General features: G+C 38.0%; 3 protein-coding genes across 8 annotated transcripts in view; 2 read left to right on the top strand and 1 right to left on the bottom strand.

The window, feature by feature from the left end:
• The first annotated feature begins 604 nt into the window (after nt 1–604).
• LOC115451721 (double-stranded RNA-binding protein Staufen homolog) lies at nt 605–10,716 on the top strand. 6 transcript variants are annotated; one of them, XM_037441314.1, is made up of 6 exons: nt 605–682; nt 3,139–3,244; nt 4,328–4,519; nt 6,593–6,874; nt 7,050–7,179; nt 7,261–10,716. In XM_037441314.1, exons 2-6 carry the CDS (start codon nt 3,155–3,157, stop codon nt 7,641–7,643), a joined length of 1,077 nt encoding a protein of 358 aa, XP_037297211.1. In that variant the 5' UTR covers nt 605–682; nt 3,139–3,154; the 3' UTR covers nt 7,644–10,716. The 6 variants fall into 6 exon arrangements, with proteins under 6 accessions (XP_037297211.1, XP_037297209.1, XP_037297210.1 ...); XM_037441312.1 differs by lacking the exon at nt 605–682 and adding an exon at nt 1,519–1,686; XM_037441313.1 differs by lacking the exon at nt 605–682 and adding an exon at nt 1,535–1,738.
• A 428-nt stretch (nt 10,717–11,144) lies between these two features.
• LOC115451720 (double-strand break repair protein MRE11) lies at nt 11,145–13,330 on the bottom strand. The gene has a single exon (XM_030180095.2). The coding sequence runs from the start codon at nt 13,198–13,200 to the stop codon at nt 11,272–11,274; it is 1,929 nt and encodes a 642-aa protein (XP_030035955.1). The 5' UTR covers nt 13,201–13,330; the 3' UTR covers nt 11,145–11,271.
• A 1,480-nt stretch (nt 13,331–14,810) lies between these two features.
• Nucleotides 14,811–20,472, top strand: part of LOC115451719 (tyrosine-protein phosphatase 10D) — a 42,382-nt gene continuing 36,720 nt past the window's right edge. Inside the window, exon 1 of the mRNA XM_037441641.1 lies at nt 14,811–15,049. Coding sequence (XP_037297538.1) covers nt 14,855–15,049 — 195 coding nt within the window. The 5' untranslated portion in view covers nt 14,811–14,854. The remainder of the gene's footprint in view (nt 15,050–20,472) is intronic.

Below are 20,472 nucleotides of genomic sequence, written 5' to 3'. Positions count from 1 at the left end.
CCTGAGATTAGCCATTACTGCTCCGCTCCTATTGGGTATAGCGTGATGATATATAGCCTATAGCACACCACGAACAAAGGGCTATCCAACGCAAAAAGAATTTTTCAGTTTGGACCGGTATTTCCTGAGATTAGCCATTACTGCTCCGCTCCTATTGGGTATAGCGTGATGATATATAGCCTATAGCACTCCACGAACAAAGGGCTATCCAACGCAAAAAGAATTTTTCGGTTTGGACCGGTAGTTCCTGAGATTAGCGCGTTCAAACAAACAAACAAACTCTTCAGCTTTATATAATAGTATATAGATAGATAGATAGATTATAGTATAGATATAGATTGATGACGTCATTAGGTATATACCTAATCCGCTAATATTATAAATTTAAAATCAGCTTACAATTTTTACCATACCTTGATTATAATACTTTTATGTTATAACAAAATATGCGAATTATATGACCAATGTTTTTTTTTTCATAATTTTCACAGTTTACTTAGATTGTGCTGGTGACTGTGTGTATGTATTGCGTACGTGTAACGACTACGCACGACCGCGGCGCTGAGATCCTGGGTTCGACCTCCGAGTCTGGCAAAGTGATATTGGGTTTTTTGCTCAGTAGCAGTCCGCAGCCTGAAGTTGACCCTGGTAAACGGCAATAGGTTCGACCCTGGAGAAATTTGTGAGTGTATTACACTTCTAAGTTATGACTTTAAAAATCATATAAAGTACGCGAAAATACTTCATTTGTCATGATTTGATTCCTCTTGGATTTTTTGTAAGGATTTTTGTGAAAAACAGCATTATAAGTAATGGTACAAAAATGGCAGCAAATATTTAATAAGCCTGATGATACATTTTTTAAACTGTACTTATGCATTCATTCCATTTTTATTGTCGATTCTTTCTACTTCAGCATTCAGAGTGATGCAAAATACCAAATGGCGAGACGAAATAAATAATTTGTGTTTAAATCTGATAATTTTATTTGTTAAAAGTTCCCAAATTTAATGTTTATAGGCAAAATAATAAAGTAGAATTAATTTGACACCATATACTTTTTTTTTACCTTCAATGTACCAATGTACTTTATGTGCTTACAAAAAAAGTGGCAACCCTAATTAAACATTTCAAGTGAAATCAAAACTTGTAAAAATATTTAAACTTTTATAAACATTATATTTAATTTGAATATTTTTAATAATTTTGTCAATAATTATAAAGGCTCCCATTTGTTACATGTTCTAAAAATAGGATAAACTATAAATCTTCGAGTGATTGTCGTTGGCATAAGGCTGTAAGGCTGTATGGCTGAGAGCCTTTGCCTTCTCCTTGAGGAATAAATCAAACCCAAACAAAAAAATGTCGTTGGCATAGCACGGTACGGCAACCCAGTCTGCGTTTGTAGCTATTACTTACTCTATGTTTGTTTTCTCATTGAAAGCACTATTAATGACGAGGCTGTATGGGCTAGAACCCTTTGCCTTCCCAATAATAAAGGGAAAATCAAATAAAAAAAAAACTCTATGTTTGTAGCCATAAACAATGGACAATAGTATATTTTTGGCAATTTGAGTCAGATTTGAGCATTTGAGTAACTGCCATATCTTATCTCAATTTGATGACATTGTTATTTGTATTGGAATAAGACACTTAATAATTACAATAATAAGTGGTTACGTAAAGGTGTGTGGCATATACTTCTCTACTAAATAGTAAAGAGGCTGAGTACTTTGAAGTAGGAACCGACCTAATTTACTTTCTCTTAAAGTATCTCTTATATTATGCTGATATCAATATTTAGCATACAGCATTCTAAACTTTAGGCTTGATTAAAGTTATTAACTCGTAACGTAATTTTCTTTGTTATTGACGCATAATTTTTGTGATTAAGACCTTCTATAAAATAGTATATTCAAGAGTTCGTATTATCAGAATAGAAGATAAATAATGTTACAAGGGTTACGGAATTTAAATACCTACATCAATATTGATTAAAAATAAATATAGAATTCCGTATGTAGAAATATTACGATATTAACTTTAATTAATTTTAATTCAGTGGTTTCTAAACATAACCCTATTTAGCTCATTATAAGACACAATATATATATTTTTTTTTAAATAATACAATACATAAGCATATATTTAAAAGAATTATTATTCATTAATTATGTATTTAAATGGTATCTTAACACATATATCAAAATAAACTTATTGTATGCCCTTGTTCATAGTACAGAAACAGGTTTCAAAATTATAAATTTTTATAAGGCTACATACTTTAATATCTACCCACTTTGATATTGAGGTTAAAGAAATTTAATTCTCAACAAAGGACAAAACTGTCACTTACATGAGAATATCATGACAAAACATAAGTAATAATAATTGAAATACAGTGGTCGCAACATATTGGGTAAATCAGTGATGAGTTTTAAAAGAAGACCTTTATAAATATAAAATAAAAAGTAATTGGCAGACATAATCTCATTACATATTTGTACATAATAATAATAAATCTTTATTTAATTCCATACAACATACAATAAATTCTGATTATTATAACATTAATTTTAAATTTTTAGCATTGATGGTAAGATTATACTAATTTTCATTTTATTATTTTGTTGTGACATGTATGGACCCCTTTGTGTAAAAGCTTCCTCCAAGGACTTCAATTGTTCTTTATGTCTAGCAAAGGATATCCAATTTTCTCCTGCTACCTTTACCAGTTCATCTGGCCATCTAGCACATGAGCGGACTCTCATTCTACGGTCTTGAGGTCCCAATTTCACCGCTCTGATAGTCCATCATCGTCATGTCAGATCACACGCTCTGCCCATCTCCATTTCATTTGAAATGAGAAAGTTAATGCATCAATTAGTTTTTTTTTTTGTGAATATGCTAATTTTTAATTTTGTCTTATAATTTTACACCTAATAAGCTTCTTTCTATTATTTGTGTGGTTTGGATTTTGTTTCTAGTTTTTAGGTCAAATGTCCTAGTTTGAGAACCATGGGTGAGACATGGTAGAATTTCAGAACCCATAACTATTTTCTTAATTGACGGTGTACATAATAGTTTTTATAAAATGATAACATGAAGTATTACAACATTCCATTATGTTATTTCCAGAGGAGTTTCTGGGACCATGGAGGCCACAATGAAAACAGCAGTGACAGTGCTGCAAGAGCTGATGGTGAAACTGGGCAAGACTCCTGAGTATGAATGCACAGCACAAGTAAACAACGTCCTATTACTTACTTATATTCATTTCCACACTGCGGTCTGTTTTGAGGTGTGAAGAACCCGTCAGGGACTTAGAAGATTAGTTCTCCATGCATGTAGGCAGTTTTTAATAGGTTTTAGTAACTTATTTAATCAGTAATTTTTTTAATATATAGCTATTTAATATTCGGAGAAAATTATGCAGGTCTGAAATTTTCACAAAGATTATTATTCATCTTTAAATTTATGTAAAATGAATAAATAGTAACTATTAGATTCATTAGAAAGGCCAACTATTACTCTTATTTAAGTTTAAAAAATGATGACTGTAAACTCGATAGTTTAACTTTAATTATGAAGTGTAGTGCTAAATAATTTTTAAACTATACAATTTCAGGCAACATTTATGGGGTTTCAATTATTGCACATTGAGGTCCTCTATGGACCTGCTTCAGTTGTTCACTCTGCTGTAATCTGTATACATTAATAAAATATAGATGCCTATCTATTAATTAGTAGTTTACAAGGAGTCATTTATGCAAGTTTAATAATTTCTCGATTTTCCTGATCGACATAGAATACTGCTGAAATAATTTATTATTTATTATTTAATTAAACACACATCACTCCATTCTCCGGAAAGTGATAGGCAGAGGTGCCAGCGGGGCACCCACTTTTCCTCTGTGTGTTCTGTCCCATAATATAATATGGGGCAAACTTATTGCTATATGGGGTACAATTATCCAGACTTTTGATTCATATTAAGTAGTAAAACCAATATAACTTGCTCTATGTGGAGTTCGAACCTAGGAGCTCAGAGCAGGGTCACATCTTTGTGAAGAGTCATTTAAATTAGTTTTGCAAATCTTTACTTTTGAATATTGTTTGTTGGAGATAAAACCAATGTTACCCACCTGTCCTCCATCACCTTCACGGGACTAATTTGACAAGCTTACATTTTGCATTATAGATTACATACTTCATAGAATTATAAAGAAAATGTTTTTGTTAACTATACTGCTTAATGCATTTATTTATTTGTTATTTTGAGTAGTCTTATGGTTGCGTTTTGTAATAAAGAAAGTAATAATGTCAGTCAGGACCAAAGCACCAGGCGACGTTCGACTACCGGTGTTCGTGCTGCGATGTGACGGTGGTAGCCACGGCGCGCTCCAAGAAAGAGGCCAAGCAGGAGGCGGCGCGCATGATGCTGCTGCAGCTGGCGCGGCTCGGACACGCCGTGCCGCCGCCCTACGGGCTCGCCGCGCCCGCGCCCGCCGCGCCCAGGGTACGCACACAAGCTATGCCTCGCCATCTTGTGCTTCTTGTACTGAAACATTCACTTTAAAACGTTGAAGCAAAAATAGCGCCCCTTAAGCAGGTTTTATATTATCTTCGTTAGACTATACTATAGCCCAAGTTTAACATCACTAATGAATGTTTGCCCATGGATCTAGTATCCCACATTAATTTCTATTTTTTCATTATAGCATTGTGTCCATCCAACAATAATTATACTATGTATATACCTAGTCTTGCCATAAATATTGTAATAAAGAAAAAAGAAAATTGTTAACTGCAAATAACATTTATTACTTTTACAGTGTGTCAGTTTAATACATAAATATAAAACAATTAAAAATATAAAAAGCTTATTCGAAGTGGTCTCCATTGGCTGCAATACAGTCCTTTAAACGATGAGGCCAGTTATCAATAGAAGCACGCACTCTTTCCATGGGAAAATTCTTCACTGCCAATCGTATAGATTGTTTTAGGGACTCCAAATTATCATGGCGTTTAGAGCAAGCTGTACTCTCTAAAACTGACCACAAATCATAATCCAGCGGATTAAGATCGGGACTAGACGACGGCCAGTCTTCAGCTCTGATGAAGTCCGAAACGTTCGATTCCAACCAAGACTGCGTGGACCGAGCTTTATGACCCGGCGCCGAGTCTTGCTGGAAGGACCATACTTGGTTATTGAACATGGTGATGTTAAGGGGCTTAACTACCTTCTCAAGAATGGTATCTTGATACACTTGTGCCGATGTTTTGATACCTTTTTCACAAAAATATGGCTCAGTCACTCCTTCATAGCTAACACCCCACCAAACCATCACTGAAGTCGGATAATGTCCACGTTGCACTCTGTCGACTAATTGGGAAGCTTCCTTAGAGCTTTGAGCATAAATACGGTCATTTTGTTTGTTAAAATGTTGCTCAATTGTAAAAATTTTCTCATCCGTAAACAAAATTTTTCTGTGACCTCCCTTTGCGTACCGCTTCAGTAGTTGTTTCGATTTTACCACCCTATTCTTCTTTAAATTATCAGTTAAGAAATGGCCAGTGCGTCTCTTATAGGCTGCAAGTCCTAAGTCATCTTTTAAAATACGCGACATGGTTCTAGGTGCTATCTTCATTTCCCGAGATAAAATCTTTTGCTTTCGGACAGGATTTCTTCGAATTCTTTCCCTTACTGCTTTGACCACCTTTTTCGTACGAACACTACGTGGACGGCCAGATCTTTTTCTGTCACAAACAGAGGAGGTCTCATTGTACCTATTAATAGCCCGGTACACAAACATTTTACTAATACCAAGTGTATGGAGAGTTTTAAAAATTGCATTTGGCTCCATACCTACTTTGTGTAATGCTATCACAGCGATTCGGTTCTCTTTATCACCCCACACCATTTTAATATCGCAAAATATTTTACAATGTATTGGCGCCAAAATGAGAAAACACAATGAACAATCGTATAAAAATGACAGATTCGAAATTCAAATGTAATATTTTTTTATAATTAAGTGTAACAGTATTTATGGCCAGACTAAGTATAATCATTGTTGTTGTAAATAATCTAGTAGGCGTGGCTCCGCTTCCGCTTTGTGTATTGTGGGCTTTAGGTCAATTCCACCACGGTATATCCGCCTGTCGTAAGGCGACTAAAATATGTCATCGGGGGGTCGGGCCGTCCGTCGTTAATATGTAGCGACCCCCGGAATGGACGACAGCGTGAAAGATAGGCCTCATGCTGCCGTCTATGCTAAGAGCGTTTTTCGGTGAGCGAGGGTTTCTGCGGCGAAACCAAAAAAATGCGTTACTTCGCGTCGCCCAAGTCTGTCCCGCTACAAATGTCCCGAAATCCCCGAACCATTCATAGCGTCATCGAGTAAAAAAAAAATATTTTGAAATTCAAATGCAACCTTATCCCTATGGGAGCGAATTGCCGAGAGAAAAATTTGCCTAAACTGATGTTAAATATTCGAAGCGACGGCCGAGGTAAATGAATTACAGAATCTGGATCAAAATCCGCATTACAGCACTAATTAACGAATATATTTATTATGATTGTTTATAGTGCAGTCCGATGGAGACGGGTGAGGCTGCATGCGACCCGCGCAGCTACGTGGCGCTGCTGAAAGAGCTCTGCGAGGAATACAAGCTGCCAGCGGCCGAGTTCGAGCTGGTGGGCGACACTGGCCCGCCACACCTGCGCCACTTCACCATGCGCGCACGCGTGGGCCAGCTGGACCGTTGCGCCACCGCCACCGCCAAGAAGACCGCGCGACAGATCGCCGCGCAGCAGCTCTACTGCTATCTGCGCGAGAACCTCGCCAGTCTCACAGCCGACTTCGTTGAGGTGGCGCGTCTCGGCTTACTCACAGAACGTCATTCCTGTTAGCGCGGCACCGTCGCCGAACTGCCGCATACGGCTTAAGCAGTATTGATAACGTTTCAAACTTAACCGGGCCGTTCGACGTCGGCGCCGCGTCCAGATGTCGTCTCTCACGGCCGCGGTCGGGGTGCGCTTCCAGGAGGACGCGTTGGTGCGCGTCGTGGACAAGGCGAAGGAGCGGTACGTGGACCTCGACAGCGACGCACCGTGGCGGCCCGACCTCAGCCAGAAAATCTCCGAGTACCATCTCGGCCTCACCTCACAGATAGGTTCGGCAAACGTTTTATGTTGATCGCACGCGTGTCGGTCGCACTAACCTCACCAACAATAATGAGTATGCCTGATCGCAGAGGACAACGCTCTGGCCGCCGCCGCGACGGTGCTGCGCGAGGCGCGCGACTCGTCGCCGGAGCGCGCGCTGGCGGCCGCCGTGCAGGCGCTGGGGCTGCGGCTGGAGTACGGCGCGCTGGAGCCGCTGAGCGTCGTGCAGCTCACGCCCACCTCGCCGGCGCTGGCCTTCGCGGGCGACTCGCGCGACGAGGCGGCGCGCGCCGCGCTCCGGTACGTGCGCGCCGCGCTGGCGTTTGCGCGCGCGCCGCCGCACTCGCCCCCGCACTCGCCCGCGCACTCCGCCGCGCACTCGCCCGCGCACTCCACCGCGCACACCCCCGCACTTGCATTCGCACCCGGACCTTCCACCAGTACAAATTTTGCAGGCGTCGACTGTTTTTAAAGTTACAATATATAAGAACTATCACACTGGCAGAATGCAAGCGATTTTATTGTAGAGCGAACGTGCCGCGGATACACCACGATCAACCACGCTGCCGGCTCGAAAAACGCGTATTGGCCAACAGCAACAAAAAGGATTCCGACGAGGAAACATTATTCTTAACTTTGTAAATTTAAAAACGCAAGAACCGAACGCAAAGCAGGTACAGCAACGAATCCATTTTTAACGAATCTACTGGAGTCAGTGAACAAATGAAATGTTCCTACATAGTACATGGGAATATCAAGACCTGCATTTTAAGAGTTGTTGCATCTTATACCAAAACTCGTTACAACGTTAAGACACCCATTTATGTAAATCAATATTCAATTGAAAAAAGGCTGGTGTACAAAAGTTTACAAAATAACGATGATGAAGCGAAGACGTTGCGTTAACACGGCATGTTCTCTGTGCGTCCGCAGCGAATTCGCGGTTTGCTGCGCCTCCTGTTAATTTGCTCGCAATTCGTCAGTGTGATACAAAAACTGTAGGTGTAACCCAATGTCTGGCCTAGTCAGTGGAAACAAGTATTTTTTATAAAGAAAATAAACGCGTTGTCTTTGGCGCCAAACAACAAATTATTCACCGGTGTCGTTCGCCACACGCCAGGCGAGTTGTGAGAGCCGCGCGTGGCCCCAAGCACCTGCGTCGCACAGGTACGACCATGCAGACAACACGACAAGCATGTATTAAAACTTTCTTGTCAGCAATATGATGTGTGCCGTGCGTACCAGTGCTTCAAAATCACCACTGTACTTGAATTCTGAAAGCATTTGGTCGTGATTTATATTTTTAAGTCGAAAATATTATTGTGAGTGTCTGTCATCATTTCACTTCAGGTTTCCTCTAACGGTCTGTTTCCACTAGTGGGCCGATTAAGTTACACATTGTATGTAATGTCGCCTGTCCCTATTAACAGAGTCGGATCTGCATTTTAGCAACTTTACAGGAGAGCGCGTCAAACTTTAAATTGCTTATATTTTTTTAAGTATACGTACTAGGTTTATAAAATTTTATAATACATTAATATACGTTTAAGAGCTTATGTACATGGCAATTTAATATTATTTTCTCTTTTCTAAATATGTGAAAATTCACAAATGACTTTCATAACGGGTCAGGACTCATTGTAATTTGTCGGATCTGTCATAACCTACAAAGTTACTCGGACAAACTTATTAATTATCTGTTGTAACTGCCACATACATCAGTGTTAATTGTATAACCCAGACAAAATATATGTCGTATTTAAATTTCATTTTTTATTACAAGAAAATTTTATTATGATTTTGTTTATACTTGTTCCAAATATGACTACTATTAAAAAATATTTTAAAAGAACACAAATAAGAACTGCCTTACTTCTATAAGCTTAAAATATACATAATAAAAGTCATGAATGTTAAACTGAATTAACCTTATTAAAATCACAAATATTGTATAATCACAATTTGGTCAGAAAACTAGATCAATAATATATTTATATATCTTATAATTTTACAATCGAAGTATATTATCAATGGCACTTAATAGTCACATTTCATGTCTCACATTGAAGAATCGCTCTTGATAGTGGTACATTATTATATTTATTCTAAAAACATATGGTTTTTCTAAATTATTTATATTCATTCTTGTGTAATAGAAATAAAAACTATCTTACTCTCTAAACAAATAGCTTGCAAAATAAACTGTCAGAAAATAAACACAACGTTTTCAAAATCATAACTTTTATTAGCTAACAAAGACTTAAAATTAAATATACCGGAAGTTGTCATCTTTTTTACTGTTTAAGGTTCACCTTCAACTTTAGCCCAACGAACGATATAATACCATTCTTCTGGTACATAAATGAGCTTTCGAGTGTTAGCATTCTCCATAGAAGAATGAACACTGTCTCTCTTGTTCTGAGTATGACCCTTCTCCAAAAATCTATGGATAATTGTCACCCCAAATTCTTTCGCAGCTAGAAGGTAAGGAACTATACAATTTCTGTTCTGCCCAGTGGTTATCAGACCGAAATATAATTACTTTATTCCACCATGTGAAGCTTTTCGTTATCTTTGGGAAGTAAATAGCGGAATGTATTTTGCTCATCATGTTTAGTGACCTCAGGTGTTTGTCGGCGTTTCGTATTTTTTCTGAGTATTGAGTGACGAATTGCCATTGCTGTTGACGAATTGTCATTATTTATATTATAAATGGCGGTTAACAATGTGAGAAGTGCAACATCCCACAAATTGGAAAAATATTTAAACTAACAAAAAAGTCGGATGTGGTACTACTGACATAATTTGTATTACAAATGCCAGTGAAAAATGTCATATATGGTACAACATACAATTTTGATTGGAAAGTTAAATATATTTCATTTACTAATTAATATGCTATAATATTATTGCGAAATCACAATATTTTTATCTATTTATTGGCTAAGGCAAGTTTATAAATATCTCTAATAAATAATTTACCGGTTTTTTTCTTGTTCATCTAATTTAGATGATAATATTTTCTTCAACATCCTTCTGAGTGGCTCTAAAATGCTCTTCAAATTGTTTAGTCGCAAGGTTTATCCAACGTGCTGAGCTGCTTATCATTTTGGTTGACATTAAATTCAAAAACTCTAAATAATACGAATTAACACAAAACTAACACGTGATGTGTATACGCCCCTGAAACATAGTGCGTACTGGCACAACCGTGCGCGCCTCCTTCCCTCGCACCCCGCTAAAAATGTCAGTAGTTACACATCAAGCATTGTTAATCGACAGCCGTGCCTTATACGACTTTGTTAACGTGGCTATATCAGAAACTATGAAGAAAATTTAACTTTTTCTTAAATCTACTAAAAGAAAATACTTTTTTAGGGTAATTAGTGCAATAAAACCAAAATCCGTAAAATGTCATATCCGACATTGTTAATAGGGACAGGCGATGTGTTTGTGTAACATTTATACAAAAGAACAAATGTTAATGAAAATATCATTACAGATAACTGTTTTTTTTATTTTGTTCAATAAAGCTATTACTGTTACTACTTGTTTTTTTTATTCTCTATAAGGTTATATTCAGATAAAAATTACTTAACGACACTTAATGTATATTTTCAATGACAGAACTAATGTAATGTTTGAATATGATTTTGAGCATGTGGCCGCTGCGGCTGATGCGTACACACTTCAAGTAATCTTGAGGTCCCATTTGACATTTAGGTGGACTGCAGTTCCAAAACAATGAATTATCGTTTTTGTGACACACCACTCACATAGTGTGCGCTTTCCACTCGGCGCAATAATAGTTAGCGCTACGCCAGTACGGTATGCGGCTCACACAACTGCTCTATGTGCTTCAGCTCTGCATTACACTGCTGTAAATCACTAGCTACGTCCATAGATGCAAGAAAATTATACTCGAGCAATATTTAATGTTATATTGTTTATAAAGATTTAAATGAGAAGAATATTAATGATAAATCTTTCATTTATTATCTGACATTACAAAATACAGTAACAGAATAGCTTAGAACAATTTGTATTCGAGAAACATGGCGACTGCAACTCCAAAACGATGGTAGCTGCGGAGCCGGCCATCACTCTGAGTCATCCTCGATGTCAGATGAGCCGCGTCGACGACTCGAGTTGGCAAAACTTTGCAGCCATGAGGCAGACTTCTGTGCGGCTGAGCGGCGAGGCGTGCGTCGTTCTGGCGGCGACGGCGCCGGCGCCGGGTCCGGATCCGAGCGGCGGCCGCGCGTGCGCGCCCCCGCCCCCGTCGCGGCGCCGCGAGCCCCTCGCGGGGAACGCGCCGCTCGGGCCCCTCGGCCGCGTGAGCCCCTTCCGCGGCCGCGCGTCGGCGGCTCCTCTTCGTCGCTAGAGACGACCACGATGGTGCGCTTAGCAAGCGGAGCGCTGAGCTTCACCACGGGCACGATGAGTTGCGCGGCAGGCGCGGCGGGCCGAACGCTCGTGTCAACCAGTGTGTGCAGCTGATCGTCGTCGGCGGCGTCGAGCTCCTGCTTGCAGGTGCGCAGCCGTTCGACGATTTCTTCCTCGGTCTCAGCAGTAGAGTCCATGAGCGCGGCGATGCAGCGGCGCTTGTGTGCATCGAAGGCGCGCCGCAGCGCCTCGTCGTTGTGTTTAAGCGTGAACTCGCGCACGGCTTCAGTGACAATGCGCACGGACAGCACGCTGAGCCGCTTGTCGCGCGGCTGCGCCTCGTAGTACGAGCGGAGCAGCGACTCCACATCAGCGGCAGCTGCAGCGACCCCTGTCATGTCTGCCTCCTCGTCGGGTGCGCGCTCTTTCTTCTCGCGAACTTTTTTTTCTCGTTTCATAACCAACAAGTCATTGGGGTTAGCCACGAGACCGTTAAAGTTTTGTCCGAAGCGCATCCTATTAAAGTCTTGACTCTCTCTTTCATAAAAAACACTAAGCCTGATGAGTGGCAACTCAGGTTGCTTTTCATGACCACTTCGCATTTTGGATGCTTCTTCGATGGCTTGATTGACACGTTCTTTAAGAAATTCCTGTATTTTCTCATTCTCATTCACTCCTTCATCACCCAAATTTTCTTCTGAGATAACTATAGTTTTAAATATAAACGGCCGAACAGTCTGCAAAGGCAGTGGCTTCACTGAGTAGTCACCCTTGTGTATCTGCAATAGTCCACAATGTTTGGGCAGCGCCTCTCCGGCAGCCAAGGATGTGGCAACAGTGCTGCCTGGCTGAATCACTGAGAAACTATCATTTTCTCTTTTGTTTCCTTTCATACCATACAAGTGGCAATCATGCTCATGACCCCACACAACAAGGTCTAGGAACTTGGGCAGCACCTCCTCACTGATGTAATTGCCTGGACCACGATCTGCTCTGTTCTGATGCAGTACCAACAAATTGAACCAATCAAGTGTTTCATCCGGTCGTTCCATTTCAACTTTTTTTTCAGCAAACAAACGTGACAGTCTCTGATCTTTCAGGTGGCTGAGCCCATAGAGTGCGAGTCTTGTGCTTCCTTTCTGCAAGAGCACCGGAGATATGCGCACGTGGGTGTAGTCAGTCCACTTACCGAAGTAGTTCACCAGCCCTGTGATGGACAGGATGTCTAGAGAACTGATGCTTCCTTGTCCTACCGGATCATCGTGATTTCCATGTATGGAAAGTATGGGATACGATACATTTAGATTTGGATCCTCGTAGTTAACGACTCTCGCAAAGTTTTCCAGTTGGTCTGATAGCAATTCGACGCCGACTGGTTTATCACCGAAGCAATATTTTCGGATGATTTCCGTGCATTTGAACATACAACTGGGCGTGGGCTTGGCCTGATCGAACAAGTCGCCGCCCAGTAACACCAGGTCGACGTCATACTGCACTGCCAATGATAAAACTTCTTCAAACGCAATGAAGCTATCTTCGCCGCGAATCGCGTCATTTTCCAAGTGGCCCAGGTGAATGTCGGACGCTATCAACACTCTGAGTGTGTCCTCTAGGGACCAGGCGTTCGGGTCGCTTTCAACCATTCTGTTGCACTTTTTTTGACGTCGTATTAACTACCGATTGTATAAAACACAAACACCGCTTCAATAAACCGCCAATATTTACAACATGTCTGCGGCCCGCATTGTTCGTAAAACTGACATTGACAGTTTATTCTTGACAGTCGTTTAATGATGCCAACTTTATTTTGTTGAATCTACAATCCTCGTAATAAAATATTATTATTGCATTTTCTTTTACTTCCGTTCCAAAGGGAACCGACTTAATCAATAAATCATTCTCAGGTCACAAGTTATAAAAGGCTGCTCAAACCAATTTTATAAAATAAAGTTTGATAACTAACTTCATTAAGTTTGAAGAAAATAATAACGTTTTTTTATTGAATAATTACGTAATGTTTACAGTTACAATCAGTAATTTGACAAAATAAATGTGTAAACAAAGTATTTACTAGGGGTACTGATACTATGCTATGCTCTAACGTAGTTTTACATTCCCGTTGGGCTATGCCTGTACATTGGGATACCATTAATTGTGAAGATTTATTTATAGTCGACCCTCCGATAGATAAATAAACTTCAGGTATAAGATATACTTATATAAGCTATACGTATCTATTTTAATTTATAGAAATATGTTAGTAACATATTGACTCGCTGTTAATTATATTCTTTGTAAATTTATCTTTTTAAAGATGATTTTTAAAACTTCGACTTGGAAAACGACAACATTTTTGAATAATATATTTTTCCGATTTAGAATTTTATTTGTAAATTCAAAAACTTTCCGGAATTCCGGGTACCCACCCGTGCCAATTTAAGTATATCATGGAAACATTAGTAAGAATGGAAAGACAAAAATTTGTACTTTGGTTGAATAATTTACAAAAAAATAAAAACCGTACATAAAAATTCCATGAGAAATATTTGTATAATCATGGCAACACAATCAAACTATGCTGAGGTAAATAAAGTACTTATCAATTTTTACTTTTGAGTTTAGGTAAGAAATGGTAACAATTTTGTAAACTGATGAGAAACTGATATTACAATCAGAGACAAATAAACAAGAGTTGCAAAGTAATACCTAATATTATAATCTGAGAATGTAACATACACTCTCAGAACAATAACAAGCGCATACGCTCACCTAAGGGTTCCCAACTTAGGGATTTCCCTCCTAAATTTAGGAAGAATATTAGTCAGGTGCGATTTTTTAGGAGAAAAACGTTGTTAGAGGTTATTTTAGAAAGAGATTAAAATACTTTAAGCAATATAAAAGTAAATGATACCAGTTTTACTATAGAAATAGACCATTATAATTTTTTTTAAATTGAGAATTCTGAATTACAATTTGTAATGACTAAGTATTAACTTTGCCTATGGTAAGATTATTGATTGGAAAATCGTTGCTTCTTGTTTGTTCCTTTTAAAATGATGGAACGCCCATAACATTCATACCATCAACTATAATTTCAGGGATTTTAACTTATCTGGCCTAAATAGATTTAATACACAAATGTATGCTTGTAAATTATGTTTTGGGGTTTTCCAAAGAAATTTGGGATCTTCCGAGGAAATTTGGCATTTTGAGAGGCTTTTGGCCGTAGAATTAGTGGTTAAATTCGTTTTTCGAGTTAGTAACCCTGGATCGCTAAAATTTATTTAATGCGATGACATGAGCGCTGTTCCCACAGAGCCGAGTGAATCATGTGTTTGTTGCGAGCGCGCTAATTCTCTGAGTGGTTGGAAGAGAAAGTTTTGCGAAATGAGAGAGTTGCCTTCAGTGATGATGTGGAAGAGGTCAATTGTGCAAGCTATTGGGTGCGCACGCGCCGCCATAGCCACAGCGCCAATTCTGCTGCTGTTCGCGGTAAGTGTTCGATGGTGATGGCTGATGAATGAGGTGCACATAGCCAGAGGCCACGACCTCAGCTGTGTTGGTAGCGCCCGTTCGCCTACCCGTATGGGCATCTGGTGTCCGAAACGTAAACGATGGTCACTTGTATGATTAACGCGGGCAATGTTATGATTGTTTCGCAATTAGTAGAAAAGCATCAACACTGATTATTGTGGCCTTTCGCAACAAACATTAACCACTTGTCCAGTGTATGTCCATACTCACAAAACATTAGTGATCTCAGAAGGTTGCCAATCTAAGTACTGCTGAAATCCTTACATGCTTGAGACAATGTATAACTTGTGATAGAAGTAAACACATTCATCTTTGATTTGTGTTACTAGCTAAAATAGTAAGTGGTGCCTGCCCTAGAAATGTCTTTGCCCATCCTAGAAAATTCTGCATCCTTTTATATTGCTTCTGGCAGCTGTACATCAAAAGAAAATCCATAGCTATGCCAACAATTCCGTCACATGGACCAGTTTTGCATGATGTTATCAAACTTTAGCTTTGTTATTAGCAGAAACCTTACTGAAACTGTAACCAAAATCAAAATGTACTTGTGGTTCCAAGCCTCCATGCATTTTGGTTGGGTTAGATACTACATGATATATTGATACTGACAAAGTGAACCAGGTTTTTACAACGGGCTCATTATCACTACATCTACATCTCATTCCTATCCCATGGTGTAAATTATGGCAGGTAAAAATCTCAATTCTTAAAAATCAGCATACAGGGTTCAGTTAGACATTGTTGTAGTAGTACAATGCTAACATAATATTAAACATTTTTGTATAATGGTGTTTGGTTGTAAGTTACATTCTTATTATAAATAAGAATCAGTCAAATAAATATGTGTTATACTTGCGCACCAAGGATTCTGTACAACCACAATGGTAAGGTATTAAGTATAAAGTTACAATTGACAAACTTAACATTGCCGGTCGTTGTCTAGTCACGGTTATTGTACCAATTACAAATAATAAGTTTGTTATAATATTTTCGCTTTTGTTCTTGGTATTAAAGTATTTATGATTTCTAGAGGTCTTTGCCTTACATTTTCAAGACATTACACATGTAAAGCAAAGAATCTGTGTGAATGAAATTGCTGCCAAATTCATAGTTTTAGGTCAACAGGAAGTAGTATCCTATAGGTTTTGAGGGCTTTGTGAAATCACATAATATGGAAATTCTGACACAAACAGTCATATTATTTGATCATGTAAACTTCCCAGTTTGATTTTTTTACAGCTGAAAGAGACTATACCTGAATATTTATATATAAGTATATTTTACATATATTATATAACTTTACCTTCATACCTCTATACTTTCTTGTGAAAGGGTTCCATAGCTCAAAGGAACACTTTGTTGTCCAACTGTCTGTTTAGGTATTGGAAACCTAAAAATAAAAGTTAATGTTAATTCCACATTGTCCATACTTTGTGAATAATTATTCCCATCTGTAACATAGTTTTCTATATGAAAGAAAGAAAGAGTTTTATTATTGGCCCAAAATACAGTTATAACACATAAAGTGTTTTTTTCTTTTTAGACAATTAGACTAATGTGCCAACAATGGGCTACTCATTCAGCTTAATGCTGCTGCAATACTACTGCAGCGCTAGTTTTTGAATGAGAAGCCCAAGTGTCGCACGGATGTCCATTCGGTATAAAAAATAGCTAACAAAAATCAAATAAAAACAGAAATAAAAGAAACACAGACATAAATAAAGTGACTAAGTATATGACTGGTTTTTGCTCGCGAATTCACCCACGTAGAAGTGATTTTATTCCCGCTTTATATTTTCCCATGATAAACACTAAATAAGCGGCGATAGCCTAGTTGGGTGTGGAACGGACTGCGAAGACGAATGTCCGCAGGTTCAAATCCCAAGGGCACACACCTCTGACTTTTCTAAAATCATGTGTGTATTCTTTGTGACTTTATCGTTCGCTTTAACGGTGAAGGAAAAATATCGTGAGGAAACCTGCACATCTGAGAAGTTCTCTATAGGAATTTCGAAGGTGTGTGAAGTCTACCAATCCGCACTAGGCCAGCGTGGTGGACTAAGGCCTAATCCCTCTCAGTAGTAGAGGAGGCCCGTGCTCAGCAGTGGGCGAGTATATAATACAGGGCTGATATTATTATTATTATTATTATTATAAACACTAAATAAATCTGTTTACGAAACTTCATCGAAATCCTTCAGGCAGTTGTTGAATGTACTGCGTTCAGGAAGACAGATGCAGCGCGGTAGTTAATTTTTAAAATTTGTAAGGGCTAGGTGTTGCGTGCGACCTCGTCTGCGCCAGAATATCTTTTTCCGAAATAAAAGCCCTACTATTTAGGTACCTTTGTAACATAAGTACTTAGCTTCTATGTTATGCGAGGGTATGGTCTATATGTATACCAAATTTTAGCCATGTGGTTTTTGTGGGTTCTTCTAACGTACCTCTTTACACAATTCACTGACATGATCGATAATTTGTCGTACTCTATCTTGTATATTTAGGGCCGTACTAATAATCTATATATATAAAAATGAATTGCTGTTCGTTAGTCTCGCTAAAACTCGAGAACGGCTGAATGGATTTATCTTATCTTGGTCTTGAATTATTCGTGGAGGTCTAGGGACGGTTTAAAAGGTGAGAAAAATTCGAATAATTGCCGGGAAAATCCTCAAAACAGCATTTTTCTATTTCCCATACAAACGTTTTCTAACTAATACGTAGAGTCAATTTGAGCTTTATTGCTATTGTATAAAGTTCACTGTTGTCTAAGCAATGTAGGTGTGTTCCTAACATCAAAGCAGTGTGCGTTGGAGCACAGAATATAATAATGTAATGTCGCGTTCTGAAACTCAACAAAAGTGATATCGCGGACCCGACTAAATTGAACAGTCACAAAATTTAATATATCATTAGTTATTTGGTTGGCTTCACGATATTATTTCTTTTGTTTTACTTTAAAATGCATGTTTTCGTTATGGACAATTTTTGAGCTACTTTTGCATATCTATACTTATAATAAATCTGTAGAGAGGTCAATTCTGTACATGAAATATATTTCCAAAATAACTGGGGGTGATTAGGGATCGATACTGATGCCAAAAATGCAATTAGTAAAATTTTTGTCTGTCTGTCTGTATAACCGTTATAGAAACAAAAACTACTCGACGGATTTTAACTTAACTTGGTACAATTATTTTTCATACTCCTGAGCTGGTTATAGTATACTTTTCATCACGCTACAATTAATAGGAGCATAGCAGTGATGAAAAATGTTGGGAAAACGGGAGAAGTTACTCCATTTTTTAAGCTTCCGTCATTTCGTGTGCAACCTTAATGGTTAAAAGTTCCTTCGATTTCACCAGGATCCCATCATCAGACCCTGACCGGACAATCGGACCACCTGCATACCACCATAAATTAAAAAAACATCCCGACAAATTGAGCACCTTCTCCATTTTTGAAACCCGAAATCCACGCGGGCGAAGCTGCGGGCGGAAGCTAGTTATTAATAAAAATTGTATTGTGCCTATCATAGTTATACAATGTTTTTCCCACTTTCTCTGATTGTACTTAAATGTCACTCAATATAACAACACAAAAATAAAAGAAGGTACATTTATATTTTATAGTAGACAGGCAGGTAGCCGATAATTATCGCACCGAGAAGACAAATCGATAGACATATTTATTGTCAAAATTGGTCCCCTTGCGTGTGACGTAGAGTGGAACTATACTTAAATAGATACTTACATACATACATTGAATCTTAGCAATTTTAAGCAAACATAAAAACACAAATTGAAAATATGATAACATGGCTGGTGTTGCAATAATTTCTTATTAATCTGTATATAAAGTTGTAAGTGATTGGAACAGACGGCAACTATGCCACTGTGGAACAATGTTTATATCTAGCAAATTAAAATAATTCAAGTTAGCTTATAGATGTTTATTTCATTCAAAACTTTAGATTTACAATGCGATCTGAGTTACAATATAAAGATTTTTGTTTCCTTAAATCGTTGCTTCAAGGTCACGACATCCTTTCGACTCTCAATTTGTGCAACAAGTTATCGGCACCGCGTTGTCAATACTCCACATACTGTATTGCTGTGCGCAAATCTATTAGTAGCTAGCATGTAGGGATTTTGATCTGAGCATGTTCTGTATGCGATTTTTATTTCCGGTAACGCTTTGTTCAAATTTTCACTTTTCCCCGATTCGTTTTCCCAGGAGTTTGAGTCGGACTAGCGTTTAGACGAAGACTTTTAATTCGTAGTATATCACTGTCGTCAACACAGACAGAAAAAGAAAATTTAGATTTCACGAATCCGTGCTTCTTACGATTTACAAAAGCTATGAAACAACCGAATACATTTCAATATATTAGAATATAAATAATGCATTCTGGTCCTAGGCACTAGTTTTACTACTCCCAAAATTTTAATAATTTATAATAATTTGACGGTTGGTTAAAAAATCTCTACTTAATTAGCTTAATTGGATAAAGCTATATTTTTTTAAATATAACTATAATATAATGTCGCTGAAAAATTGTTGATTCCAAATATGATTACTATTGTATTGATAAAACTCAATATAAAAAGTAAGGTCAATTATCGTCACAACCGTGAGTTATTGTATTGTTCTTAATAATTTAAGATGAATATACGCAAAACATATGACCTTGTAAAATTATATTATATATCATCTGAGAGATGCGGCTGAATATTTTCTTCTATTTATATCGAGTAAAACTGCTTTTAGCTCGCAAAACAGCGCAAAGGATATGTATAAAATAACTGCAATGCTTAAGACTTTAAGTGGCGGCAATACCCTTGAGCGTTGAGAGCGTTGTATTATAACGCTCACTAGATGGAGGTAGGCGGTATACAGTATTGTACGTTTCAATCATTGGTTGTCAGAATATTAGGTTTTTCAATGCTACGTTTGGAAATACATAATAATACGTATTGTAGGTAGGTAGGTAGGTAACTATTGGTATAAACATTGGTAGACTGAGCCAAAAAACGTTCGAAAACAAAATATTTCGCTATTTACGTGTAATAGCTGTTCATCATTAGCTCTGTATTATACAGAGTGGTGCCGACATAACGACATTAAATGAAAACACGTACCCCACTAGTTGATCAAAACACTCTAAAATTATCAAAAAAGTTATTATGCAAAACTACAAGAATCTAATTTTTCAAACAAACTAAATGCGAAAATAATCTAAATTAAACACACCAGCCTTTATAATATTGTTTACTAACCTCATCTGACCTGTAGGCACTGCACGTAAGAGGCGTACGTGCGTACTTATTTGGCGGTCCCTTTTGGGCGTAAAGTTTCATTCATGAACGTAATCTAAAAAA

This window comes from Manduca sexta, chromosome 22 (genome assembly GCF_014839805.1).
Source record: "Manduca sexta isolate Smith_Timp_Sample1 chromosome 22, JHU_Msex_v1.0, whole genome shotgun sequence".
Lineage (NCBI taxonomy): Eukaryota > Metazoa > Arthropoda > Insecta > Lepidoptera > Sphingidae > Manduca > Manduca sexta.
Note: the sequence above shows the minus strand (reverse complement) of the source record. Positions and strands in the feature narration are given on the sequence as shown.

What these genes read in the sequence shown, in the direction of transcription:
- LOC115451721 (XM_037441314.1), top strand. Translation starts at nt 3,155, where the DNA reads ATGGAGGCCACAATGAAAACAGCAGTGACAGTGCTGCAAGAGCTGATG. An exon ending in CCGCGCCCGCCGCGCCCAGG is followed by an intron (nt 4,520 to 6,592) that starts GTACGCACACAA and finishes GATTGTTTATAG; the next exon opens with TGCAGTCCGATGGAGACGGG. An exon ending in TCACAGCCGACTTCGTTGAG is followed by an intron (nt 6,875 to 7,049) that starts GTGGCGCGTCTC and finishes GTGCGCTTCCAG; the next exon opens with GAGGACGCGTTGGTGCGCGT.
- LOC115451720 (XM_030180095.2), bottom strand. Translation starts at nt 13,200, where the DNA reads ATGGTTGAAAGCGACCCGAACGCCTGGTCCCTAGAGGACACACTCAGA.